Source organism: Helianthus annuus, chromosome 9, assembly GCF_002127325.2.
Source record: "Helianthus annuus cultivar XRQ/B chromosome 9, HanXRQr2.0-SUNRISE, whole genome shotgun sequence".
NCBI classification, from domain to species: domain Eukaryota; kingdom Viridiplantae; phylum Streptophyta; class Magnoliopsida; order Asterales; family Asteraceae; genus Helianthus; species Helianthus annuus.
Genome location: NC_035441.2, coordinates 97,719,046 through 97,741,002, shown reverse-complemented (window position 1 = coordinate 97,741,002; position 21,957 = coordinate 97,719,046). Strand labels below are relative to the sequence as shown.

The window sequence follows — 21,957 nt, the reverse complement described above, 5'->3', positions numbered from 1 at the left end:
AATTAATTATATTTGACTAAAATAATTTAAAGGTTTTGTTTATATTTATATTTTTTTATATTTTTTATAAAATTATATGGATTTGAAGTTTATTATTTATAAACTTTGAGTTTATATATAATATTATTTAGATTAAGTTAAAAAGTTTATTTTACTAGCATATTATTATATATAAACTCAAAGTTTATAAATAATAAACTTCAAATCCATTTAATTTTATAAAAAATATAAATAAAACAGAAAAATATAAAAATATAAATATAAATAAAACTTTACATTATTTTAGTCAAATATAATTAATTAAAAAATAGACTCTCTAGATATTAAAGGGCATTTTAGTCATTTTATTAAGACTTAACAAAAAAGTTAACAAGGTTTGGCCTTAGTATTCAAAATTGTGACATGATTTGGCTTTAGTACTCAACATTGTAATAAATTAGAACATTAGTACCTGATTTTGCAACAAAAACTATTAGCTCCCGACATTGAAATTTGGCAGAAACCACAAGCAACAACGGTGTAGTTTTTTCTAGCGAAAACGATTGTATATTATATTTCCTAACAAATTGTTTGAAAATACGAGGTTTTATTGGCTATAAATAACGGGGTTTAAAGGTGGAAGAGAAGCATTTATTGAGAAAGGAGAAATGTCGCCATTGAACTCTCTGGTCTTGATTCTATATTCTTTCTCTCTTTTCTTTCTTTTGGCTGTTGCAAGAAAAGAGTTTGTTGTAGAGTCAAGTGATGAAGAACCACAACATTATCATACCCTCAAACTAAGCTCTTTCTTACCATCTTCTATGTGCAACCCCTCTACTAAAGGTTGGTTTTCCCCTTGCTATCTAGTGCACACACTTAGCGGTGTGTTTTTTTAGTATAAAGATCAAATACGGTTTTTTAACATGCAAAATGGACTTATATGAAAAGTGAAAGAATTTTTTTTTTTTTTTGAATTTTTTTCCATCTATTTAGGGACGATTTATAATTGCAAAATGTAAAAAACAAATCGCGTCTGTACACCAGTAGAGTAATTATGTAATTACTTTAGAGTAATTATAATTACTCTACTTTATTAGTGTAAAAACACGATTTTTTTAGGTTCTAGGACTAAAATACATGTTTAATAAAATGGAAAAAAAAATTCAAAATAAAAAATATCTTCTTCACTACTTACGTTAAGTCAATTTATATGTTAAGCCTCTTTTATACCATAACCTAACCCTATACATCTAATCTAAATAATTAAGCCTATAACCAAACAAACTAGCTTTATAACGTCGCCGCGTTACGGCGAACTTCTTTTATTATTTACTCTGTGTTTACATGTGTTTTAAAATAATTACGAACGCGTTGCGCATGATACCACTGACAAGAATAAAAAGAAAATGTAGAAAAAAAACACGAAAAGAAAATCAACCAAAAAGTTGTATGGTAATGATATTGTTCGTATGAAACCCGTGGTCAACGATGAGCAAATGGTACTGGGTACCGGTATCGAATTTCCTGAACCGAAAGATCTTAAGTACCAATTCGGTACCGACTTTTGGTGTTACTGGTACCGGTTCACTACCGGTTTTTACCGTCATATACCGGTACCGTAACCGGTATCTTTGGTACCAGTACCGATTCGGTATCGGTTGGCACAGAGCTCATCCTACCCCTAAAACTAAAAAAAAAAAAGAAATCATTAAAAGTTGAAGAAAATTAACAAAAAAAATTGTATGATACCGTCGTTGTTCGTACAGTATCCATGATTAGGGATGAGCAAATAGTACCAGGTAGCAGTACTGAATTTCTCGAACTAAAAGATTTTCAATGTTAATTCGGTTCCGACTTTTGCCTTTTTTGTACCAGGCTGGTGCCGGTTTTTACCTTCATCTACCGATACCGAACAGGATCGTATGGGTATTTTCGATACCAATACCGGTGCGATACTGGTTGACACCAAACTTATCCCATCCCGTGATAAAAAAATCATTAAAGTTAAGAAAAATATAAAAATGTATTCAATTTAGCCAGTACCGATTCAATACCGGTTAAAACCAAGCCTATCCCAGCCCGTGATACTAAAAATAAATCATTTAAGTTAAAAAAATATGAAAATCTATTAAAGCTAAAAAGTAAAAGAAATAATTATTATTATAATATTAGAATAATTTAAAAAATAAAGGAAATAATAATTATTATTATTATAACATTAGGATAATAAAAGTATGAAAATGTATTCAATTTAACTAGAACTTATTCAATACTGGTTGAAATTAAGCCTATCTCAGCCCGTGATACTAAAAATAAATCATTTAAGTTAAGAAAAAAATTTAAAAATCTATTAAACTTAAAAAGTAAAGAAAATAATTATTATTATAACATTAGAATAATAATAAACTTAAAAATGAAGGAAATAATAATAATTATTATTATTATAACATTAGGATAATAAAAGTATAAAAAATATATATATAATATTAAAGTTACTATTAAGTTTATAATATATAGATAATAAAGTATTAAGTCCAAAGAATTAAGCCCATTTAAACACATATAAACATCTAATTTAAATAACTAAGCCCACAACTAAACAAATAAAAATATTAAGCCCATGTTAAATTAAATTGTATGAGCCCAATTAACTTAAATCTAATCTAATAAAATAAAGAAAAAACATGAAACTAGCGACAAAGTCCCATCGATCAATGCGATCAGTATTCGTTTGATCTGGTTTTCTACACTTCTTAGGTTAAGGGTATATATTTTTCATAATATATACATATGTATTGTTTAAAAATTACCTAAATATATATGTGTATAATTTAAGAGGAGAATGATCCGTTAGAAACCACTCTTTATTACAAGAACCGTGAGAACCAATATAAACACAACAAAAAATAGCTTAAAAAATCTAAAAAAAAACAAAATTTTTTCGATGACGAAAAGTAGTGATTTTTTTTTTATAAAAAATAGTTAATTTTTTTTTGTGTGTTTTTTAGTTTTTTTTAGGTTTTTGGAGGTTTAGGTTTTTGAGGGGTGGGGTGGGAGGGGGGGGGGTAGGTTTTTTTTTAAGTTTTGGGTGGTGGTATAGTGGGTTTATTTTGTTGTGTTCACATTGATTCTCACGGTTCTCCCAATAAAGGTGGTTCTCGCATTAACCCTATCCTAATTCAAGATTGATAATATACATATATGTATATATATGCAAAAGAAAACCTCTTAAAAATAAGTGATTAAAAGTAAAAAGAAAAAAAAAACTTTTTTTTCTTGAAAAATGTGTAATCCATAATACTTTTTAAGACTATGGGGTATGGTAGGGCTTGGGTTGGGGCACTTGTTGACACGTGGAATGGGAGCCCCCCACCACTCAAACCCACGCCCATAGGGTATGGTGGGGCTTGGGTTTAGGGGCATGATTTTGGTTTGGCCATTGAGAGCCTGCCATGTCATTTACTACCCCACACCCGGCTTCAAACCCACGCCAATGGGGCCACGCCTCAAACTTACGCCCCAACCCAAGCCCCCAGGGTGGTGGTTTGGACGTTTTCAGCCAACCCACGTCTCAACCCAAGCCCCATACCCATAGCCTAAGTTTCTTAAATAAGGTTAGGGTAAAATCAAATTGTATTAAGATACTTTTGTTGAAACGCTAGTCTTCTTCAAAATCATTTTCATGCCACGAGTGAAATTGGAGTATTGGACCCTAGATGGGTCACCAACCACCACTAGAAGAGTAGGATATTCCTGGTACCTTGAGACCATGGTCCACACAATGTTTACGAAATCCTTAGTCCACACACGTCCATTAACCAATATTAGCAAATTTTTTTTTTATATTTATCCTTTTAATAATACATAACAGTTATTATAATGACTATAAGATAATGAGACCTTTTTTATATGGTTATCATGTGATATCAGGATTTCAAGAAAGATCTCATTTATTTCAATGTTATTATTATGTTTATTAATAATATTAAAATGAATATAATATCAATACACTTATTATCATGTTTATTTATCTTACATTTTTATACATTTTTTTACATTTTTTTACGTATGTAGCCTGTTAGAAAAATTGATGTTCACACGACATTTAGCCATTTTTTTTTGCTGATATGATAATAAAACATCAAAAACTTTAGTTTTATTTTAGAAAAATAGGTAGTTGCATCACTTCAAAAACAGAGCTTTTAAATAGGGAGGGAAATTAAAGATATGCCTAAAAAGTAAAAACTTTATATATATACGGAGAGGTTAGGGGAGCTAAAAAAATGAGGAATCGAAAAACCATTAGTTTTACATGTAAAAAACACATAAAAAAATCATTTTAACATATTTTTTTGAAAATTTTTCATATAGACACGTCTAGAAGACATTTAAAAAATGTAAAAATTTTCACTTCTTTTTAAAATGCTTTCGAACATTTTTTCTTTATTTTTTTCATTGTTAAATTTTTGTTAAGGAAAAACTCTGAAACAAGAAATTTTAATTAGTTTTTACCATGTAAAAATGATTTTTTCATGAATTTTTTTACATGTTCTTACCTATCGTTCACTGGTTCCCTTTTTTGAGGTTTCCCAATAATAAACTCTCCCTCTCTCTCACACACACACATATATATATATATAGGTTCCCTTTTTTTGGGTTTTCTAATAATAAACTCTCTCTCTCTCTCTCTCACACACACACACACATATATATATATATATATATATATATATATATATATATATATATATATTGGTTCCCTTTTTTTTGGGTTTCCCAATAATAAACTCTCCCTCTCTCTCTCTCACACACACACACATATATATATATATATAGAGGTGAATTATAGTGAGAAATCTCAAGTGAGTTACAAAACCTCTAAACTAAATGGATGGACATCATGTTTTGGTACACTTTTTCACTGTAACATTTTTCGGATACAGATACACTTTTTGTAAAGGTGGAGAGAGGAAAGAAAATATGTTACATTTTTCAGTTGTTCACATTTTTTGTAACTCACATGTTACACCTTTTTATTGTTTTTTGACAGTAGTTTTATAGATTATATGAAATGTATGGATTTTAAAACTTATAATTTACGTAGTTTTTATTTTGTAATGCGCATAAAACAATGTTACATTTTTTTACAAGTTTTTTATGTAACAATGCAACTATCAAATTTTTTTTTATGTTAGATGAGAAATGAGAGAGAAAAATGTTACACTTTATATTTTTGTCAGCCTTTAACATTTGTCTTGAAATAAATAGGAAAAACTAACTTTTTTGTACCTTTTACATGAGAATGGATGATATATATACACTCAGTCATAATTTCTTTATAAACCTATGACATTTTCTATCATTATCAAGCTTACCAGGTTATTTATGTTTGTAATTCGTAAAAGGTCTTTATAGTTTTTATATTTTTACCAACTGATTTTATAGATGTGAATTAAGACTTAAAATTTAGAGAGATATATATTTTTTATCAAGTAAACCTTATACATAATATTTAGAGTAAACCGTTAAAATCGTCCTAAAGGTTTAGACAATTTTTCTAGATACATCCAAAAAAGTTTTTTTTTTATTTTTAATTTCTCACCTGGACCATTGAGATTTAAAAATTGTTGTCAAATGCATCCAAATCTCTAACACTATTGAAATTCAATGTTAAATGAGATGTATTCGTGTCATTCTTTTTATTTATTTAATATTTTTATATTTTTTATTATATACTATTATTATTTTATTTACGCATTCTTTTCTAAAATAATAATAATAATAATAATAATAATAATAAGAAGAAGAATAAGAATAAGAATAAGAATAAAATAAGAATAAGAATATTCACTAATAACTAGCTATAACATTTCAAGCACAGAAACTATAAAGATACTGATATTGCATTTACTTCATTAAAACTATCAAATTTATAACATAACTACATCATATAAAAATATCATAAACATACGGGATTAGAGTATATTGTCACTAGTAGAATACGACAATATTGCCTTTTTGTCTTGTGGCTTAAATTTATTGACAAAACTGTTTTTTGTTTTGTGCCTTAGTTTGTTTTATTATCGACAACTACGCTACAATCCCGTGTATTACATGGTTTAAATAAATTTAATTTCATATAGTAAATAATAAAAAATATATCTTTAAAAATCTTGTTTATTAGGTGGGTTGAATAAATGTAATTTTATATACCAAATAATAAAATAATATATATTTAAAAATCTTGTTTATTACATGGGTTGAATAATTTTTTTTTTATAATCAATACTAATTAGATATAACCAGAAAACTTGTTAAGTTACATCAAAACAGAAGGTAGACGGGCAACAAGCTACGCCGCCAACCCTTTCTGAATTGCAAACCCCAACCTCCCGAACACAAACCCCTGCCCCCTTGAGGTCGAACAATTGTTGTGGATAACCCGTTGAACCCTCGTCAAGAAGTTGATGGCTTCTGGCGCTAGGGAGCCAAAAGTATCAAAGGCAAAAGGGATAAAGACATGTTGGTTCTCTGCGCAAGCTTTAGCGTGCTTATCCACTTTCTAAAAAATTGTATTTTTAAGAAACTCATGTATTGTACGGGTTAAGTAAATTTAATTTTATATATTAAACAATGAAAAAAGTTACATTTTTAAGAACCTTATGTGTTATACGGATTGAGCACATGTAATTTTATATACCAAATAATAAAAAGTTATACCTTTATAAACCCTATGTATTATATGAATTGAATAAATCTAATTTTATATACTATATAATAAAAAGTTATATTTTTAAAAACTCAGTGTATTACACGAGATGCATAAATGTAATTTTGTGTAGTAAAAAATAAAAATGTTATATCTATAAAAAAACCTCGTTTATTACACGGGTTGAATGAATCTAATAAACATTTATATCTTAAAAAAAAACTAACGGATATACTCGATATACGATGAATGATGTGATTGCGGTGATGGTTTTTATAAATGTCACGTAAACATAGTGATTATCCTATTTGAGTTGAGAGTTGAACACGAAAATCAAAGTATAGAACAAATAAATATTGATTAATATTTTGTTTACCCCTTATAAGCATTTTTGAAATAGGTTTTACCCTTAATTACTTTAGTTTAATAAAATAAATAAACCATTTGCATAATATTTTAAAATATTATATTATCTTCTATACGAACTGTTTAAATTTATATTAAATTTAATTTTATAATTATATTTTAATTGATATTAATTATCTATAAAAAATAGACGGCTTCAATAAATGACATGTGTACTCCTATTGGTTTCTTTTATTACATAGTATAGATATGGGTGAACATTTGGAATCGGTACCATACTGGGTATATTCGACACCGTTACCGGTATCCACTTTCCCTGTTTTTCGACACCGATATCGGTATTTACGGGTAAAACACCGGTAAATACCGGTAACGAACCGATATATTCGATAATAGTACTGGTAACCACTTTTCTCGATTTTCGGTATCGATACTTTCGATCTCAGTACCAGTTCAATACCAAACGGGTACCCGTACTCATCCCTAATTGACAAAACTATTTTTTGTTTTGTGCCTTTGTTTTAGTTTCATGAAAATCAACATCAAATCATAATTGCCCTAGAGCCAAACGAGAACAACCTACTATTATTTATTTCGTTATAAAATAACACCGTCTTAATATAAGGGTATGTTTGGCTAAGCTTTTCAAAGTAACTTATTGACTTATTGGCTTAATTAAAAAGCCAATAAGTCATTTTAGTGTTTGGAAATTGAAAAGTGCTTTTGAAAATGGCTTTTTGAGATGAATGAAAAGAAGTTTTTAAGAAGTCATAATATTGTGACTTCTTGGCCAGCTTATAACTTTTCAAGCTTCAAATTACCAATATACCCCTTATTTACCCCCTTATCTCATATAAGCTAAGCCAAACACTTTTTAAAAAACAACTTATTGACTTATTGGCTTTCCTCACCCCATAAGCTAATTCAAACACTTTTTTTAAAAACTCCTTTTCAAAAAGTCATTTTCCCAAAAGTCCTTTTTAACTCTAATAAGCTTAGCCAAACATGCCCTAAGTATATAAATTAAATATAGAGTTAATTTACATTTTAGTCCCTGAGTTTTGTCTAAATTTGTCATTTTAGTTCAAATAGTTTTTTTTTCGCCTTTGGCTCCCTAACTTTTCACTTTTGTTGCCATTTTGATCACATACACTAACTCCATCTAAAAACCCTATTTTTAACCAGGGGTATTTTAGGGATTTTCATTTTAAATCTTTTCGATTGCCATTTTGATCCAATTCTAAAAAATAAAAAAAAAATTCTAAAAAATCCAAAAAATTCTAAAAAATAAAAAAATCATAAAAATAAAAAGAATTCTAAGAAATTAAAAAATTAAAATTTCTAAAAAATTAAAAATTTCTAAAAATCCAAAAAATTCTAAAAAATCAAAAGAATTCTAAAAAATCAAAAAAAATTTAATAAATCAGAAAAATTCTAAAAAATCAGAAAAATTCTAAAAAATAAAAAAATCTAAAAAATCAAAAAAACTCTAAAAAATCTTAAAAAGTTCTAAAATATAAAAAAATCTAAAAAATCAAACAAACATATTTTAAAGTTTCAAATTAAAAAAATGAGGATATATTCCTCGTCCAGACGAATATATTTTCAAGTTTTATCTATTTTATTGAGTGAATGTTTGCTTTAGTAATTTTTCTATCAATATATCTATTATATAATGGCTATTTTTTTCTTCATATTTTGATTAAGTGAGGACGTGTCATCTTTATGATAAAGTGAATTATCACTAAAGTAAATTATGTAATATAATGTAATTATTAAACTCGCTCACTTTGGAGAAGTGGTAAGATGGTGAAACATGGTTGTTATAAAGTTTTATTTTCAGTCAGCATCTTGTTGGACTTTGATTTGTATTTTCTTTGGTTATAGTGGTTCTATCTCATCATGACCACTCATTCACTCAAGAAAATAGATAAAACTTGAAAATATATTCGTCTGGACGAGGAATATATCGTCATTTTTTGAATTTGAAACTTTAAAATATGTTTGTTTGAGTTTTTAGATTTTTTTTATTTTTTAGATTTTTTAGAACTTATTTATTTTTTAGATTTTTTGTATTTTTTAGAATTTTTATGATTTTTTGATTTTTTAGATTTTTTTTAGCATTTTTTTGATTTTTCAGAATTTTTTTTATTTTTAGATTTTTTAGATTTTTTTGATTTTTTAGATTTTTTTTAATTTTTTAGAATTGGATCAAAATGACAATTGAAAAGATTTAAAATAAAAATCCTCAAAATACCCCTGGTTAAAAATGGGGTTTTTAGATGGAGTTAGGGTATGTGATCAAAATAGCAACAAAAGAGAAAAGTCAGGGACCCATAGGAAAAAAACTATTTGGACTAAAATGTTAAATCTGGACAAACCTCAGGGACTAAAATGGTAATATATTTTCATTTATTCTAGACTGATAAAAAATTACAAGTTCAGATACTTGCAGTATATTATACCAAATGGTGAATTCTAACAACCTGGTTGGCTGGTTATTTTGGTGCTTATACGTAAGTAACATATCAAAAATGGTTTTAAATTTACTCATGAACATTATGATGTCATATTTCTATCTTTTATTAAAATAACATATTTAATACAAGTACACAAATTATAATCTAAGCTGTAATAAAAAAAAAGCAAAATAAATATGCTGATATTGATGAGTCTAAGTGTACTCTACTTCTACAAATTTAGATTCTGATCTAGAAACATACATTTTCTTTGAGCTAATATACAATTTTAGGTTGAACTTATTAAGTATGCAATATAATTTCAAATTATTTTCAAACTTTTTTTTAAATAAAAACAAAATCTATGAACAGGTGACAAGAAAAGGGGATCACTGGAAGTAGTTCACAAACATGGACCATGTTCTAAGTTTAGTAAAGACATGTTGACTGTGGAAGAAATCCAAACCCAAGATCAATCAAGAGTTGACTCACTGAGGGCTAGGTTAACAATCAACACAGGTAAACACAACACACTAGACTCCAAGACCACCCTCCCTGCAAAATCCGGTATAACTATTGGAAGCGGTAACTATTTTGTAACAGTTGGATTAGGCACCCCGAAAAAAGACCTTTCACTCGTTTTCGACACTGGGAGCGACCTAACTTGGACCCAGTGCGAGCCATGTGAGGTGTCTTGCTATAGTCAACAAGAACCCATATTTGCACCCTCAATGTCAACCACCTATACCAACATTTCATGCACCTCAACTGAGTGCTCATGGCTCACTTCTGCAACGGGTTATCTGCCTAGTTGCGTCTCATCTACATGCGCCTACGCCATCCAATATGGGGATCGATCATTCTCGCTTGGCTACTTTGGAAAAGACAAACTTACAATTACTTCGGAAGATACGATTAATGATTTTTATTTCGGATGTGGCCAAGACAACGAAGGACTCTTTCGTGGTGTGGCTGGGCTACTAGGACTCGGTCAAGACAAGCTTTCTCTTCTGTCACAGGCAGCTAGCAAACATGGGAAAGTTTTTTCGTATTGTCTCCCCTCACAGTCTAGCTCTGTCGGTTACTTAACGCTTGGAAATGATGGAACTGCTAGCAATGCTAAGTACACACCATTCTCCACAGTAGGGAACTCTTTATATGGTCTAGAACTTTTAGCCATGTATGTTGCAGGAACCAAGCTAACAATAAGTCCAACGGTGTTTAAGACATCAGGTATGATCATAGACTCAGGAACCGTGATCACTAGGCTCCCTCCTACCGCCTACTCGGCTCTAAGGGACAAATTTAGGGAAGGAATGTCGGAATACCCGTTGACTAACCCATTAGACATATTTGATACATGTTATGATCTAAGCAATTTTCAGACAATTCGTTTTCCAAAGATTGGTGTGCTTTGGGGTGGTAACACATATGTGGATGTTCCAGCTTCAGGAACATTTTATGTAAATGGTATTAGTCAAGTGTGCTTAGCATTCACGTCGAATGGCGATGATTCTAATATTGGTATATGGGGGAATACTCAGCAAAAGACACAGGTTATTGTGTATGATGTGGGTGCTAGAAAGATCGGGTTTGCTTCAGGAGGATGTGCTTGAATACAAATGAATTACATTGGCACATGGTTATGAAGGGTTCTATGATGAATGGAGTTTATGGAAATAAGGTATATATGGATGTAGCCTTTGTTGATTATCACTATTTTATGTTGGGATTTCTATAACTAAATGTAAATTGATTGCTTTTGAATTCAGTGCATCATATATGGTATGCAAACATGTAGACTATATATTTATGTTTGATTCATAGAGAACACAATAGAAGTCTCGAAAGTGTGTATACCCAAATTCCTATTGTATCACGGATTCGAACTGTATAATATATATGATCAAATATATATGGTTTACCTATCAATCATTCTTGTCTAGTTTTTTGGATTCGTAGATTGAATTTGATGCCATTTTTATTTTGGGTCTTTTGTAAAAGAATTAGCATAACTCTCCTCCTCTATTATAAGACGTTTGGTAGTCTCTTAATGACCATTCAGATGCTACCTCTTAATGGCTTAAAACCTCTGAATGAATAAGAGGTAACCTCAAGTCTGAATGGTTAAGAGGTAACCTTTGAATGGTAAATCATCACATGTCACATTCTTCTACCTTCTCATTGGTAAAATTTTTAATGGTTCCATTAAGAGATAGCCTCTTAATGACCATTCAGAGGCTACCAAACAGCAAGTGTTATAGTTTCATTTTTTTAACTGTCATGTCATAAAGCTATTGCCACCTCATTGACACAACAACACATCACTTTCACTCTACCCTATTCTGGTTTCACTAGTTTTCACTTCGCCTTAATCATTTTTAATCTTTACCTATCTACTTAAATATTTATTTTTTAAAATAACTAATATATATAATGATGGGGTATGATCCTTAATCTTGCGCCGACCACACGGGTTAACATCAGATCGCGCGCGAGACCATACTCAGAATATACCAAATCCAACACCTGAAGGGGTATGGTCCCTAATCTTGCGCCGACTACACGAGTTAACCTCAGGTCGCGAGGTCATACTCAAAATAAATCAAATCCAACACTTGGCTGAGCAGTAGACTAAGAAGCGCAGTGTTGGACAGTACAACCGGTACGATTGGCAGAGCAGTAGACCAATGAGCGCACGACAGGTTGTACTCCGTAATGCTGCACGATGAGCAATCGCTCAAGAGATAGGAAGTATACAAGGACACATACGTGGCACCAATCAGCGCCTACCACTGCTCCATGATCTCCATTTAACTACTGATGCCAGACCAGACAACAAGGACAATCGTCAGGCCACGTGGATCCATTCAACGTGCGCCAAATACGTCCTCACCTGTCAACACTAACGGTCGTGACAGGGGAGACAAAACGGATATTCCTTGTTTTCGCCCTCAGGCCTAAGGCCTATCAGCCCATCTCCTTCACTACTCACTTCAGCTATAAAAATAGAGAACTTCGGCTACAGGTTTATTGATCGCTCTCTTGCCTCTCACTTAATACGCACACTTTTATCCTCAAAGCAAGTTATTATTCTCACGTCGGAGGGTAGTTACAGGGAGACCCCCCCTATTCCCCTCATTGTAATGAGCTTCACAGTGTGTTGATTGTTTTAAAGGATCGTCACAACTATTTGTTGTGAACGAAAGAAGATTAACCTTCTATGGACGAGTCACAAATCACAAGCTAATCTCTGGATTAACTTGATGTTTCTTCATTGGCACCCACCGATTTTTTACAATTACTTTTTCGTCTTCTTTTTGAGCTTTGATTTATTGATCTCATGGCAGATCAGAGCATCCTCACTTGGTTTTCACTCTCAATCGGGCAAGGTGGCGGATAACACGCATGTCCAAAGCCACCCAACTGATGAGCATGCTGATGGGGAATACACTGAGACTGGGGGAGTTCACGCGAGTGGTGTTCGCATCACTCCAAGCACGACCCCAGGAAGCCATGGCGCGGGGACATCGACAACTCTAACTTCAATATGACTAGAGGGGGAAACTCCCGCCTCTTGATTTATCAAAAGTCATGCCATTTGAATGCTATGTACACGCAGTTGTGTGCACAACAAGGCCCGACTAAGTTCCAAACGCAACAGAATCCAACAACAACACTGATGCCAAGGCAGCTGGATTACAATTCTCATCAACACGAGCACACACACCTTCCGAGCGTACAGGAAGACACCAACACCAAAGGTCACCATCGTCAAGATGACAAAATGTCCATACCACACGCGATAGCGCAGGGTGTCACACCCCAACCGAAGGTGGAAACTTTGGGGCATGGCACTGAGCGAAACAGATTGTGTTGGTGCACTACATCTGCTGATTACGTCTTGTATCGAGTCATATGTCTTAGAACGTTAGATCTGGGAATGTAATATGAGAAATTGGAGAAAATGTATAGAATTAGAGGTTGGATCGCTCTTAGGACCATTAGGTTAGTGGACCGCTCGAGTGATCATGTTGGATCGCTCGAGTGGCAACTTATGTGAACCGCTCCAATGACACCTTATGGACCGCTCATATGACATCATGTATGGGCCGCTTATTGGGCCTGTCCAATAAGCGGTCCCAAAGCCCTATATATACATGATGAGCGATCCCATTTGGAAGAGAGCGTAGAAATCGTGCCGAAGCTCTGCCGGTGCGAGATTTGAGCTGTAAACGTTTGAAATCAATAAACAAGTAGTTAAAGTGAATTGCCTGCTATTTCTACCTTAGTTTCTTGTAATTCCGCACCTGAAACCAAGGAGAAAGCCTCTGAACGACTCGTTCGGGTCACCAAACGATCCTGCAATTGGTATCAGAGCACAGGAGGAGGTTCTCTACAGAAATTAGCCGGATTTCGTCACTTTTTCTTACTTCTACACCTTCTTTTTCTGATTCGGGAAGATTTCACGGTCGGAATTCGCTCAAAATCTCAGGGATTGTGCGCAATAGTACCGTGAAAAAACCCTAGAAAGTTTCAAATCAAAATTCGAAGTTTAAGTGGGTGAAATTTGGATTTGAAATTGTGGACCGCTCGTAAATTGGACTCTTGAACCGCTCATCCGGACGGATCTTGAACCGCTCATTCGGTCGGATTGATCTTGGACCGCTCCAAATTCACTTTTGTGAACCGCTTATTCGGACCAAGTCTGAATCGCTTATTTGGACTAATTTGGACCGCTCATCCGGACAACAACCCTTGAATCGCTCGACCGAACATCACGTGAACCGCTTATTTGGATCGCTTATTCGAACATTTGTAGATCGCTCGTCCGAACGATTGTAGATCGCTTATTCGAACGTTGTTGGACCGCTTATTTGAACACTTCATCTGGACCGCTTATTTGATCATCATTTGATTCGCTCATTTGAACGATCCACGTGTTTGGTCATTTTCTGGTTTGCTTTTCAGTCAAAGTCTAGTTCAAGTGTACATCTTACATTTTCATTGATTAGTCAAAGTGTTTGACCGAATAATGGAGTTCAATATCTTTAACATGACTCAAGAAACAGTTGATAGAAGAAAAGTATTAACGAAAGAGTTTGATTCATTTTCAGGTTTTCCAGGAGAAAGCACAAGATGTGTCATTGAGAGATACAAGTATCTTGTTCATTCAATGTCCATATTTGGTTTAACCAAAGCATCAGAGGAATGGGTCGAAAAATTTGCCAGTGCTTTACCTCAAAAGGAATGGGAAAATTACATCTTAAAATTAAAAAGTTCTGGAGAATTTTCTAGTCTAACAATTAGTCAACTCATTGGAAAAATTGAAGAACAGATGAAAATTAACGATGAAAAGAAAGATGAAGCTTCAGAAATCAGAGAATCTGTAGAGTCTGGATCTTTAAGTTCTACGTTAGTATGCTCTAAATGTGACAACTTGAAGACAAACAATGACATACTCATGAAAGACACAGAAAGTTTGGCATCTGAAGTCAAAAGGTTGAAAGACGAGAAGCATACTGCTGAAAAGCAGATTCTTATGGTTCAGGGTATTTGTGAGAAACTGAAATTTGAAAACAACAAACTGTTAAGTAATTTTAACAGTTTGATGTTGAAAAGTCAGAAGTTTGAAGAAAAGGTTAAAAATTGTGAAATTGAAAAATCAAAAATTGAGAAAGATTTTCAAAATCAAATGAAAATTCTTGAAGATGGGAGAAATGTGTTTAGTAAAAACAACATTGAAAAACAGAAAATGATAAATTCCCATCTTCAGAAAATTATCAAACTTGAAAAAGAAGGTGAGTACGCTCAGGTGAAAATCAAAAAGTTGGAAAAAGAGCTTGAAAGCAAACAGAAATCATCAGAAGATGAAGATTTCTGGATCAAGTTGGAAAACAAGAACTTGAAAGCGAATGAATCGAAATTTCAAGAACAGATAAAAGTTCTGGAAAACAAAACATCTGTTCTTGAAAATTTGAAGATTGTGAATGAAAATTCAATCAAGTCTCATCTTGAACGAATTTCTCAGCTTGAAAAAGAAGCTGAGAATTCAAGAATTAAGATTGATGAACTTGAAAAGAAATTGATAGGTTTTGGGGCTTCATCAGACAATTTGAAGTTTCCCTGCCCAAAACCAATCAATTCAGTGCCAATAAGTGACAATGTCACAAACTTTGACTCTGTCAAAGTTGAAGATTGTGATGAGAAAACTGATGATGAAAATGAGGAATTTTATTCAGCAGATGAATCTGAGACAGAATCTGATGCTGAAATTAAGAAAAAGAAAAAATTTTTGAAATTAAAAGAAAAATTACAGAAAACTGTTTTGCAATCGACTGAAAAGGGAGAATGCTCTAAGCAAAAACCTTTGAAGAAGAAAGTAGAACAGAAACAAAAATTTAAAAATGAGAAAAGTGTTCAAAAAGAAAATAAAAGCTCATCAGTTCAATCATCCAATAGCAATCAAAAATCAAAAAATTTAAAAAATGAAAACTCAAAAATTGTTGGTAATAAGTGGTGCAGGTCGGACCACAGTGCTTCAAAGCCAAATTCAACAAATTTGAGGAAGGAATATCACCAGGCCAAACAATGTTACGACTTAAATGTTTGGTACAACGGTGGTAACTGGTATGATAACAGGGTGTGCTACAGCTACGGCTATCAGGGGCATATTGCTTTTAACTGCCAGTATTGGAGTTATGAGACCAGGAAGTGCTTTAACTGCAACATCAAAGGTCACATTGCCAGAGATTGCCCAAGGAGATCGCATGAAAGATTGAGGGCTAATTCTCAGAAATCGGCAAAGATTCCAGTCAAAGTCAAGCCCCAGGAACAGAAGGTTCTGAAACCTAAAGTTCAAGAACAGTCAACTCAGGAAAAGAAAGTGAAACTTTCACAGGGGCAGAAAGACAGACTGAGGAAAAAGAGGAAGAAGGCAAGAGAGTATCTTGAGAAGATTTTGTCCTCGGGTTCACGGGACAAACAGAATAATAGTTCTGATGAATCTACTCCTTCATCTACAAAGTTGAGCAAAAAGAATTCATCAGATACAAATCTGAGGACAAAAGAGGAGAAGAAGAAAGAAAAGGTCGGCGATAAATCTGACAGATCAAATTCGGACAAGCCACCTGCAGGCAATGATTCTGGTATGGTAAAACCAGAGGAGCCATTGGTTGAGGTAAAAGTTGAGAATTCTAGTTTAACAATGGATGAGAAAAACTTTCCACCATTGTTGAGCAAGAATTCAAAATCACCCAAGGACAGTCAGGCTTGGGTGAAATTGTTTAAATAGAAAAACCTGACTTGCCGGAGATCCCAAGATGGTATCATGGATCATGAATCGGCACATTTCTTGAGAAATTTCACTTTGGTGATTTTTCGATTTACATGTGGTAAATCAGGGACATTAATTTGTACTTGATTTTCTACAGATGGTTTATGTTAAAACTGGAAATGATAAATCTTTAAAATGTTTGAAGAAAACAAGATGAAGAGATAACCCCGAACCTACAAATGGTTTGAACACAAACTAATTTTTTCCGGAAAAACCATTTTGATTGAAACAAACTTAAGTGTTTTGAAATCACAATGGGAAAATAGTTTGTTGTGAGGGGGAGTTCTGTTTGTTTTGCACGAGAATGGTGAATTGAGGTAATTCACATTATGTTGTCAAGTTTCTTGTATAGTTTGTTTTCAATTTCTTTTCTCAGAAAATCAAAATTGAAACATATTTTGATTTTAGGGGGAGTAATAAAATTTTGAAAAATTTAAAAAAAATTGAAAAATGAAAATGAGTTTTGTTGCAAAAAGAGGAGATGATAGTACATCGGTGGACTATCACAGCATGCTAGAGATTTGTAAAGTCAAAATTGTTTTTAAACGAGTCTTACTAATGATGTGTCAGTAGGCTTCACACAGTTAGTAAATTGTATTCGAGATATAAACATAAAATCAAACTTACTTATTTTGTGAGGAACACTACTTGGATATATAGGTAACCCCTGAAATCTCGTTTGAAAGGTTTCTTATTCTGAAATACTAGGTTCTTGTACTCAAATGATGTCTGGGGTATTATTCCGGGACTTCTGCTGAACGGTAGTTCTGACCTAGTCCCTGGCTAATACTTTCTTCATATGCTTGAAACATAGCATAAAGCCCTCAGCTGATTAGACAATAAAATTGATGATCAGTTGTTGTAGCTGAAAAGATCCTCTAAAGGGGACCCACTGCTAAGTCGAAGCTGATATCTCTCTGCTGAACGGAAGTTCTGACCTGAGATCCCTCAGTTCTCGCATTTTTTCCCCTAATTTATATACAAATAACATTTGTAGTATACTTACCTGTAAATCAGAATATTGGAATCTGGATACGGGAGTATATTCAAGAGGTGGGACACTCAAATAAGTTTAAGTGCTAATACATTAAATACGTATCTTGAATCAATTGAAAATTTGTGTAGAGGTTTAAGTGCACAACAATACTGACAATCAGAAGTAAATTTGTTTTTTAACATTTGCTGATTAATCAAGACCAACGATGTTTGTGATATGTCTCAAAAATCGATATGATCCTCTTGCACAATCTCTCAAAAATAGTGTTCATTTCTGTATTTCTCTAAATTCAAAAATCCAAAAATATTGTATTTTTGTTTGATATTTGAAAACTACAAAAAGATTTTCGACAACAGAGTGTGAAGAACTGATATTTGACATTTCAAGTACTAAACATGTTGAACTTGTGGTTTGGGAGAGTGTGTTAAATTGTGAAGATTTGAAATGCAAATTTGGTTCATTAACTTGATGAATAAGTTGAATGGTAACCTACAGTTTGATCTTCATAATTTTTCTTATATGATTTGCTGATTCATTAAGTTGAATTGCAAATTGTATTAGTTTGTAATAGTATGGTTGAGTTTTGCAGGTTTCTGATCCTGTTGCTACGAATAGCCAGGAGACACATCAGAACCAGAGGAGAGCTTAAACAGAGAAAGCCAGGAGTTGATTTCAATGGTGATAACGATTTCCAGACAGAGATCCCAGCATTATGATAGGGGGAGTCTGATGAAAGTTAGAGCCAGAGAATGATCCAGGCATGTGATTCCAGGAAGGAATTCCTGAAGAAGATATTATTCCAGGCTGAGTTCCTGAAGAAGGCCGAACAAGATTGAAGAGTTGTGAATGTTTGAAGACTCTCACTGAAGATTCCGTCAACATTCAAGGGGGAGTCATCTGTTGGTGCAGTTGTCTGTCGACTATATCTTCGTTCGTGTCTTAGAATGATAGAATGATAAAGAGAGAGAAGCCCGAAGACTGATCAAGACTGTAGAACTGAAGACAACATTGTTGTGACTCGATAGTCGACTCCATCAACATCTGAGGGGGAGTCTGTTGGTGCACTACATCTGCTGATTACGTCTTGTATCGAGTCATATGTCTTAGAACGTTAGATCTGGGAATGTAATATGAGAAATTGGAGAAAATGTATAGAATTAGAGGTTGGATCGCTCTTAGGACCATTAGGTTAGCGGACCGCTCGAGTGATCATGTTGGATCGCTCGAGTGGCAACTTATGTGAACCGCTCCAATGACACCTTATGGACCGCTCATATGACATCATGTATGGGCCGCTTATTGGGCCTGTCCAATAAGCGGTCCCAAAGCCCTATATATACATGATGAGCGATCCCATTTGGAAGAGAGCGTAGAAATCGTGCCGAAGCTCTGCCGGTGCGAGATTTGAGCTGTAAACGTTTGAAATCAATAAACAAGTAGTTAAAGTGAATTGCCTGCTATTTCTACCTTAGTTTCTTGTAATTCCGCACCTGAAACCAAGGAGAAAGCCTCTGAACGACTCGTTCGGGTCACCAAACGATCCTACAGATTGTTCAAGAGAAATTCCATAACAACTACATTACCGGATAGTTTAAATATTATGACCCAAACCATAACCCATCAAGCAATTAAAGTTATTAAAGACAGCGATATCTCAAAAACAATAAACATGTTCCGACAGCTCAGATTTTAAATAGAAATAAGATAAATTGTCTTTGTTTCTAGACTCTCAATCCTCCTGGATTCCATGAAAAGCAAGCAAAAGCACGGCATCCTAAGCATCTCAAACACCTGTCACATACGTTTAAGTAAAGGTCAATACACATAGTGTAAAGGTGAGCATACAAGTTTGATAATAGCATAATAGAGTTCGAAATCGTTTACGCGTAACCAGCATGTACAACGTATAAGGTGAAGCATGTAAGTTATCGACAAAGATTCTATCGATACCAATGACTGCGATTTGACTGCGAGTAACGAGTGCGCAACACATGTTCACCACTGTGAACACGTGAAGTAATATCCTTAACAACCCCTGTCCGCGACCGGTGCTGAGTCCAAAGTATAGTACTATCGTTGCTAAGGCAGGTAGACAGCAATCAATGTGTAAACATAACAAACAGGAATTCATCGAGTCACGTATAACATGCAATAGCTGTTAGCGTATAAATAGTGTTTGTGTTGTGTGTAGATTGTGATTTGAATATAGATAACATATGTAACACCCAAAAGTGCATAAAGCAAAAAGGGATCGAGTATACTCACAGATTGTGTTTAACAAGTCAACACGCTCTTGGATTGAAGGGAGCGCCGAGAGAAATTAGCCTGAACAGTGAACGATAGCATAAACGATAAGCGGCACGTAAAACGATGCAAAGCGATAAGTGTCGAATGGTAATCCGATCGAAAGGCAATCCGATCGGATGGCCAGTCGATCGGTTGGCAATCCGTTCAGATGGTCATCCGATCGGGTGACCATTCGATTGGATTGTTACCTCGTTTGGGAAGGATGTGTTTGTGTATGATGGTTTGCCTTTTGAAGTTTTCGTTGTAGCATTTTGAAAACAGAGAACTATCTCTACCTTTCAGGTCGGTCGATCGGGCGGCGGCTCGATCGGACGGCGATCCATTCGGCGAGACATTTCTCAGAGAACAAGTTCATAGCAGTGTTGTCACACGATCTGATGGTCTACCGATCGAGTGGCAATCCGTTGGAACTGTAAATGCATTGAACATGTTGAAAATTGTTTAAGTGTTGAAGTCCGAACATCACATGGTCGGATGGTAATCCGATCGGATCGCAATCCGATCGGACGACGTTCCATTCGATGTTCAAAACCTTTTAGTTGGAAATAGAAGTTAAGTGTGGGACCAAGGTGCAAGCCGATCGGGTGGCTGTCCGATCGGGTGGCAATCCGATCGGATGGCTGTCCGATCGGATGGCAATCCGTCCCAGTCGACCTGATCGTCTTTACAATTGGTTGTTTTGATAGTTTGTGTTTTATTCGAGGCAATGTGATAACGTGCTAAACAACAGAACCTCGTCATGGCTCAAGTAACCCGATCGGACAGGAATCACCCTAGTCCGACCAGTGGACTTGTCCGGGGCGGTGTTTCATGTTTAACTTGAAATCGGTAGTCTCTTGGATAGAATTCAGATCTTGATCCAACACATCAACAAGAAGGTGTAGAAGATCAGAACTAGCTCCGATTCTATCGGTTTTGAGTGCATTGAGTGTAAAAGAGTTGAAAGAAAGTTAGAAACCATCTTTCAATCCTTTTTCACCTTGAATATGTTCAGATCTATGCAAGATCTTTGTTTATTCATGTGGAAATCGTTCAGATCTAAGTTGTTCTTGGTGGATTGAAGCCAAAACATGAAGTTCATAAGAACCAAATGATGACATTGTCCTAGGACACCTTAGATCTAGTGATTTCACGGTTAAAAGTTAAGATTCAAAAGATAGAAAGATGAAGGAGTGCGTGTAGATCAAGAAAGTACAAGATTTAGGTTGAAAACTTACAAGAATCGTGAGAAATCGGAAGAAATGTGGGCTGAAGCGAGCTGGTCGAACAAAGGAGCTGTCACATCACTAATGATGTGACAGAAGGGTATTTATAGGGTTTCCCAAAAAGGAAAGTGTGAATGGATAGGGCGGGTCACCGATCGGATGACTGTCCGATCGGGTGGCAATCCGATCGGGTGGCAATCCGATCGGGTGGCAATCCGATCGGATGGCCATCCGATCGAGTTGTCACTCGATCGAGTGGCTCCGATGATTTGAGTTCCGGCGTTTCGTTTCGTGCGTTGAGTTTTGCGATGCGATAGAGTTTCCCATTAATCCCAACTACTATATCTAACATACAATCATCCTAATTAACTTGCGTTTAGCGTCTGCGATTCGCTTGCGATAGCGTTGCGATTGCGTTTCGATTGATCACCGCAACACAAACATAAAAAACATGCACAAGTAACACATAAAGAGCACACAAACGTAAAACAATATCCAGAACGCATAATTCCGGTTGCGAATGCGATTGCGATGCAATAAGCGATAAAGCGATAAAACAAGCGATAAATCTCGATTATTAACAAGTACTCCACATAATA

The 21,957-nt window shown here is 34.1% G+C and overlaps 1 protein-coding gene across 1 annotated transcript; it reads left to right on the top strand.

Moving 5' to 3' along the window:
* The first annotated feature begins 416 nt into the window (after window positions 1-416).
* LOC110877805 (aspartyl protease family protein At5g10770) lies at window positions 417-11,441 on the top strand. The gene is made up of 2 exons (XM_022126013.2): window positions 417-822; window positions 9,886-11,441. The coding sequence occupies exons 1-2, from the start codon at window positions 648-650 to the stop codon at window positions 11,127-11,129; spliced, it is 1,419 nt and encodes a 472-aa protein (XP_021981705.1). The 5' UTR covers window positions 417-647; the 3' UTR covers window positions 11,130-11,441.
* Window positions 11,442-21,957: the final 10,516 nt, after the last annotated feature.

Excerpts from the sequence above, each read along its gene's own strand:
- LOC110877805 (XM_022126013.2), top strand. The coding sequence starts at position 648 with ATGTCGCCATTGAACTCTCTGGTCTTGATTCTATATTCTTTCTCTCTT. Across the intron at positions 823-9,885 it reads GTGCAACCCCTCTACTAAAG|GTGACAAGAAAAGGGGATCA; the intron begins GTTGGTTTTCCC and ends ATCTATGAACAG.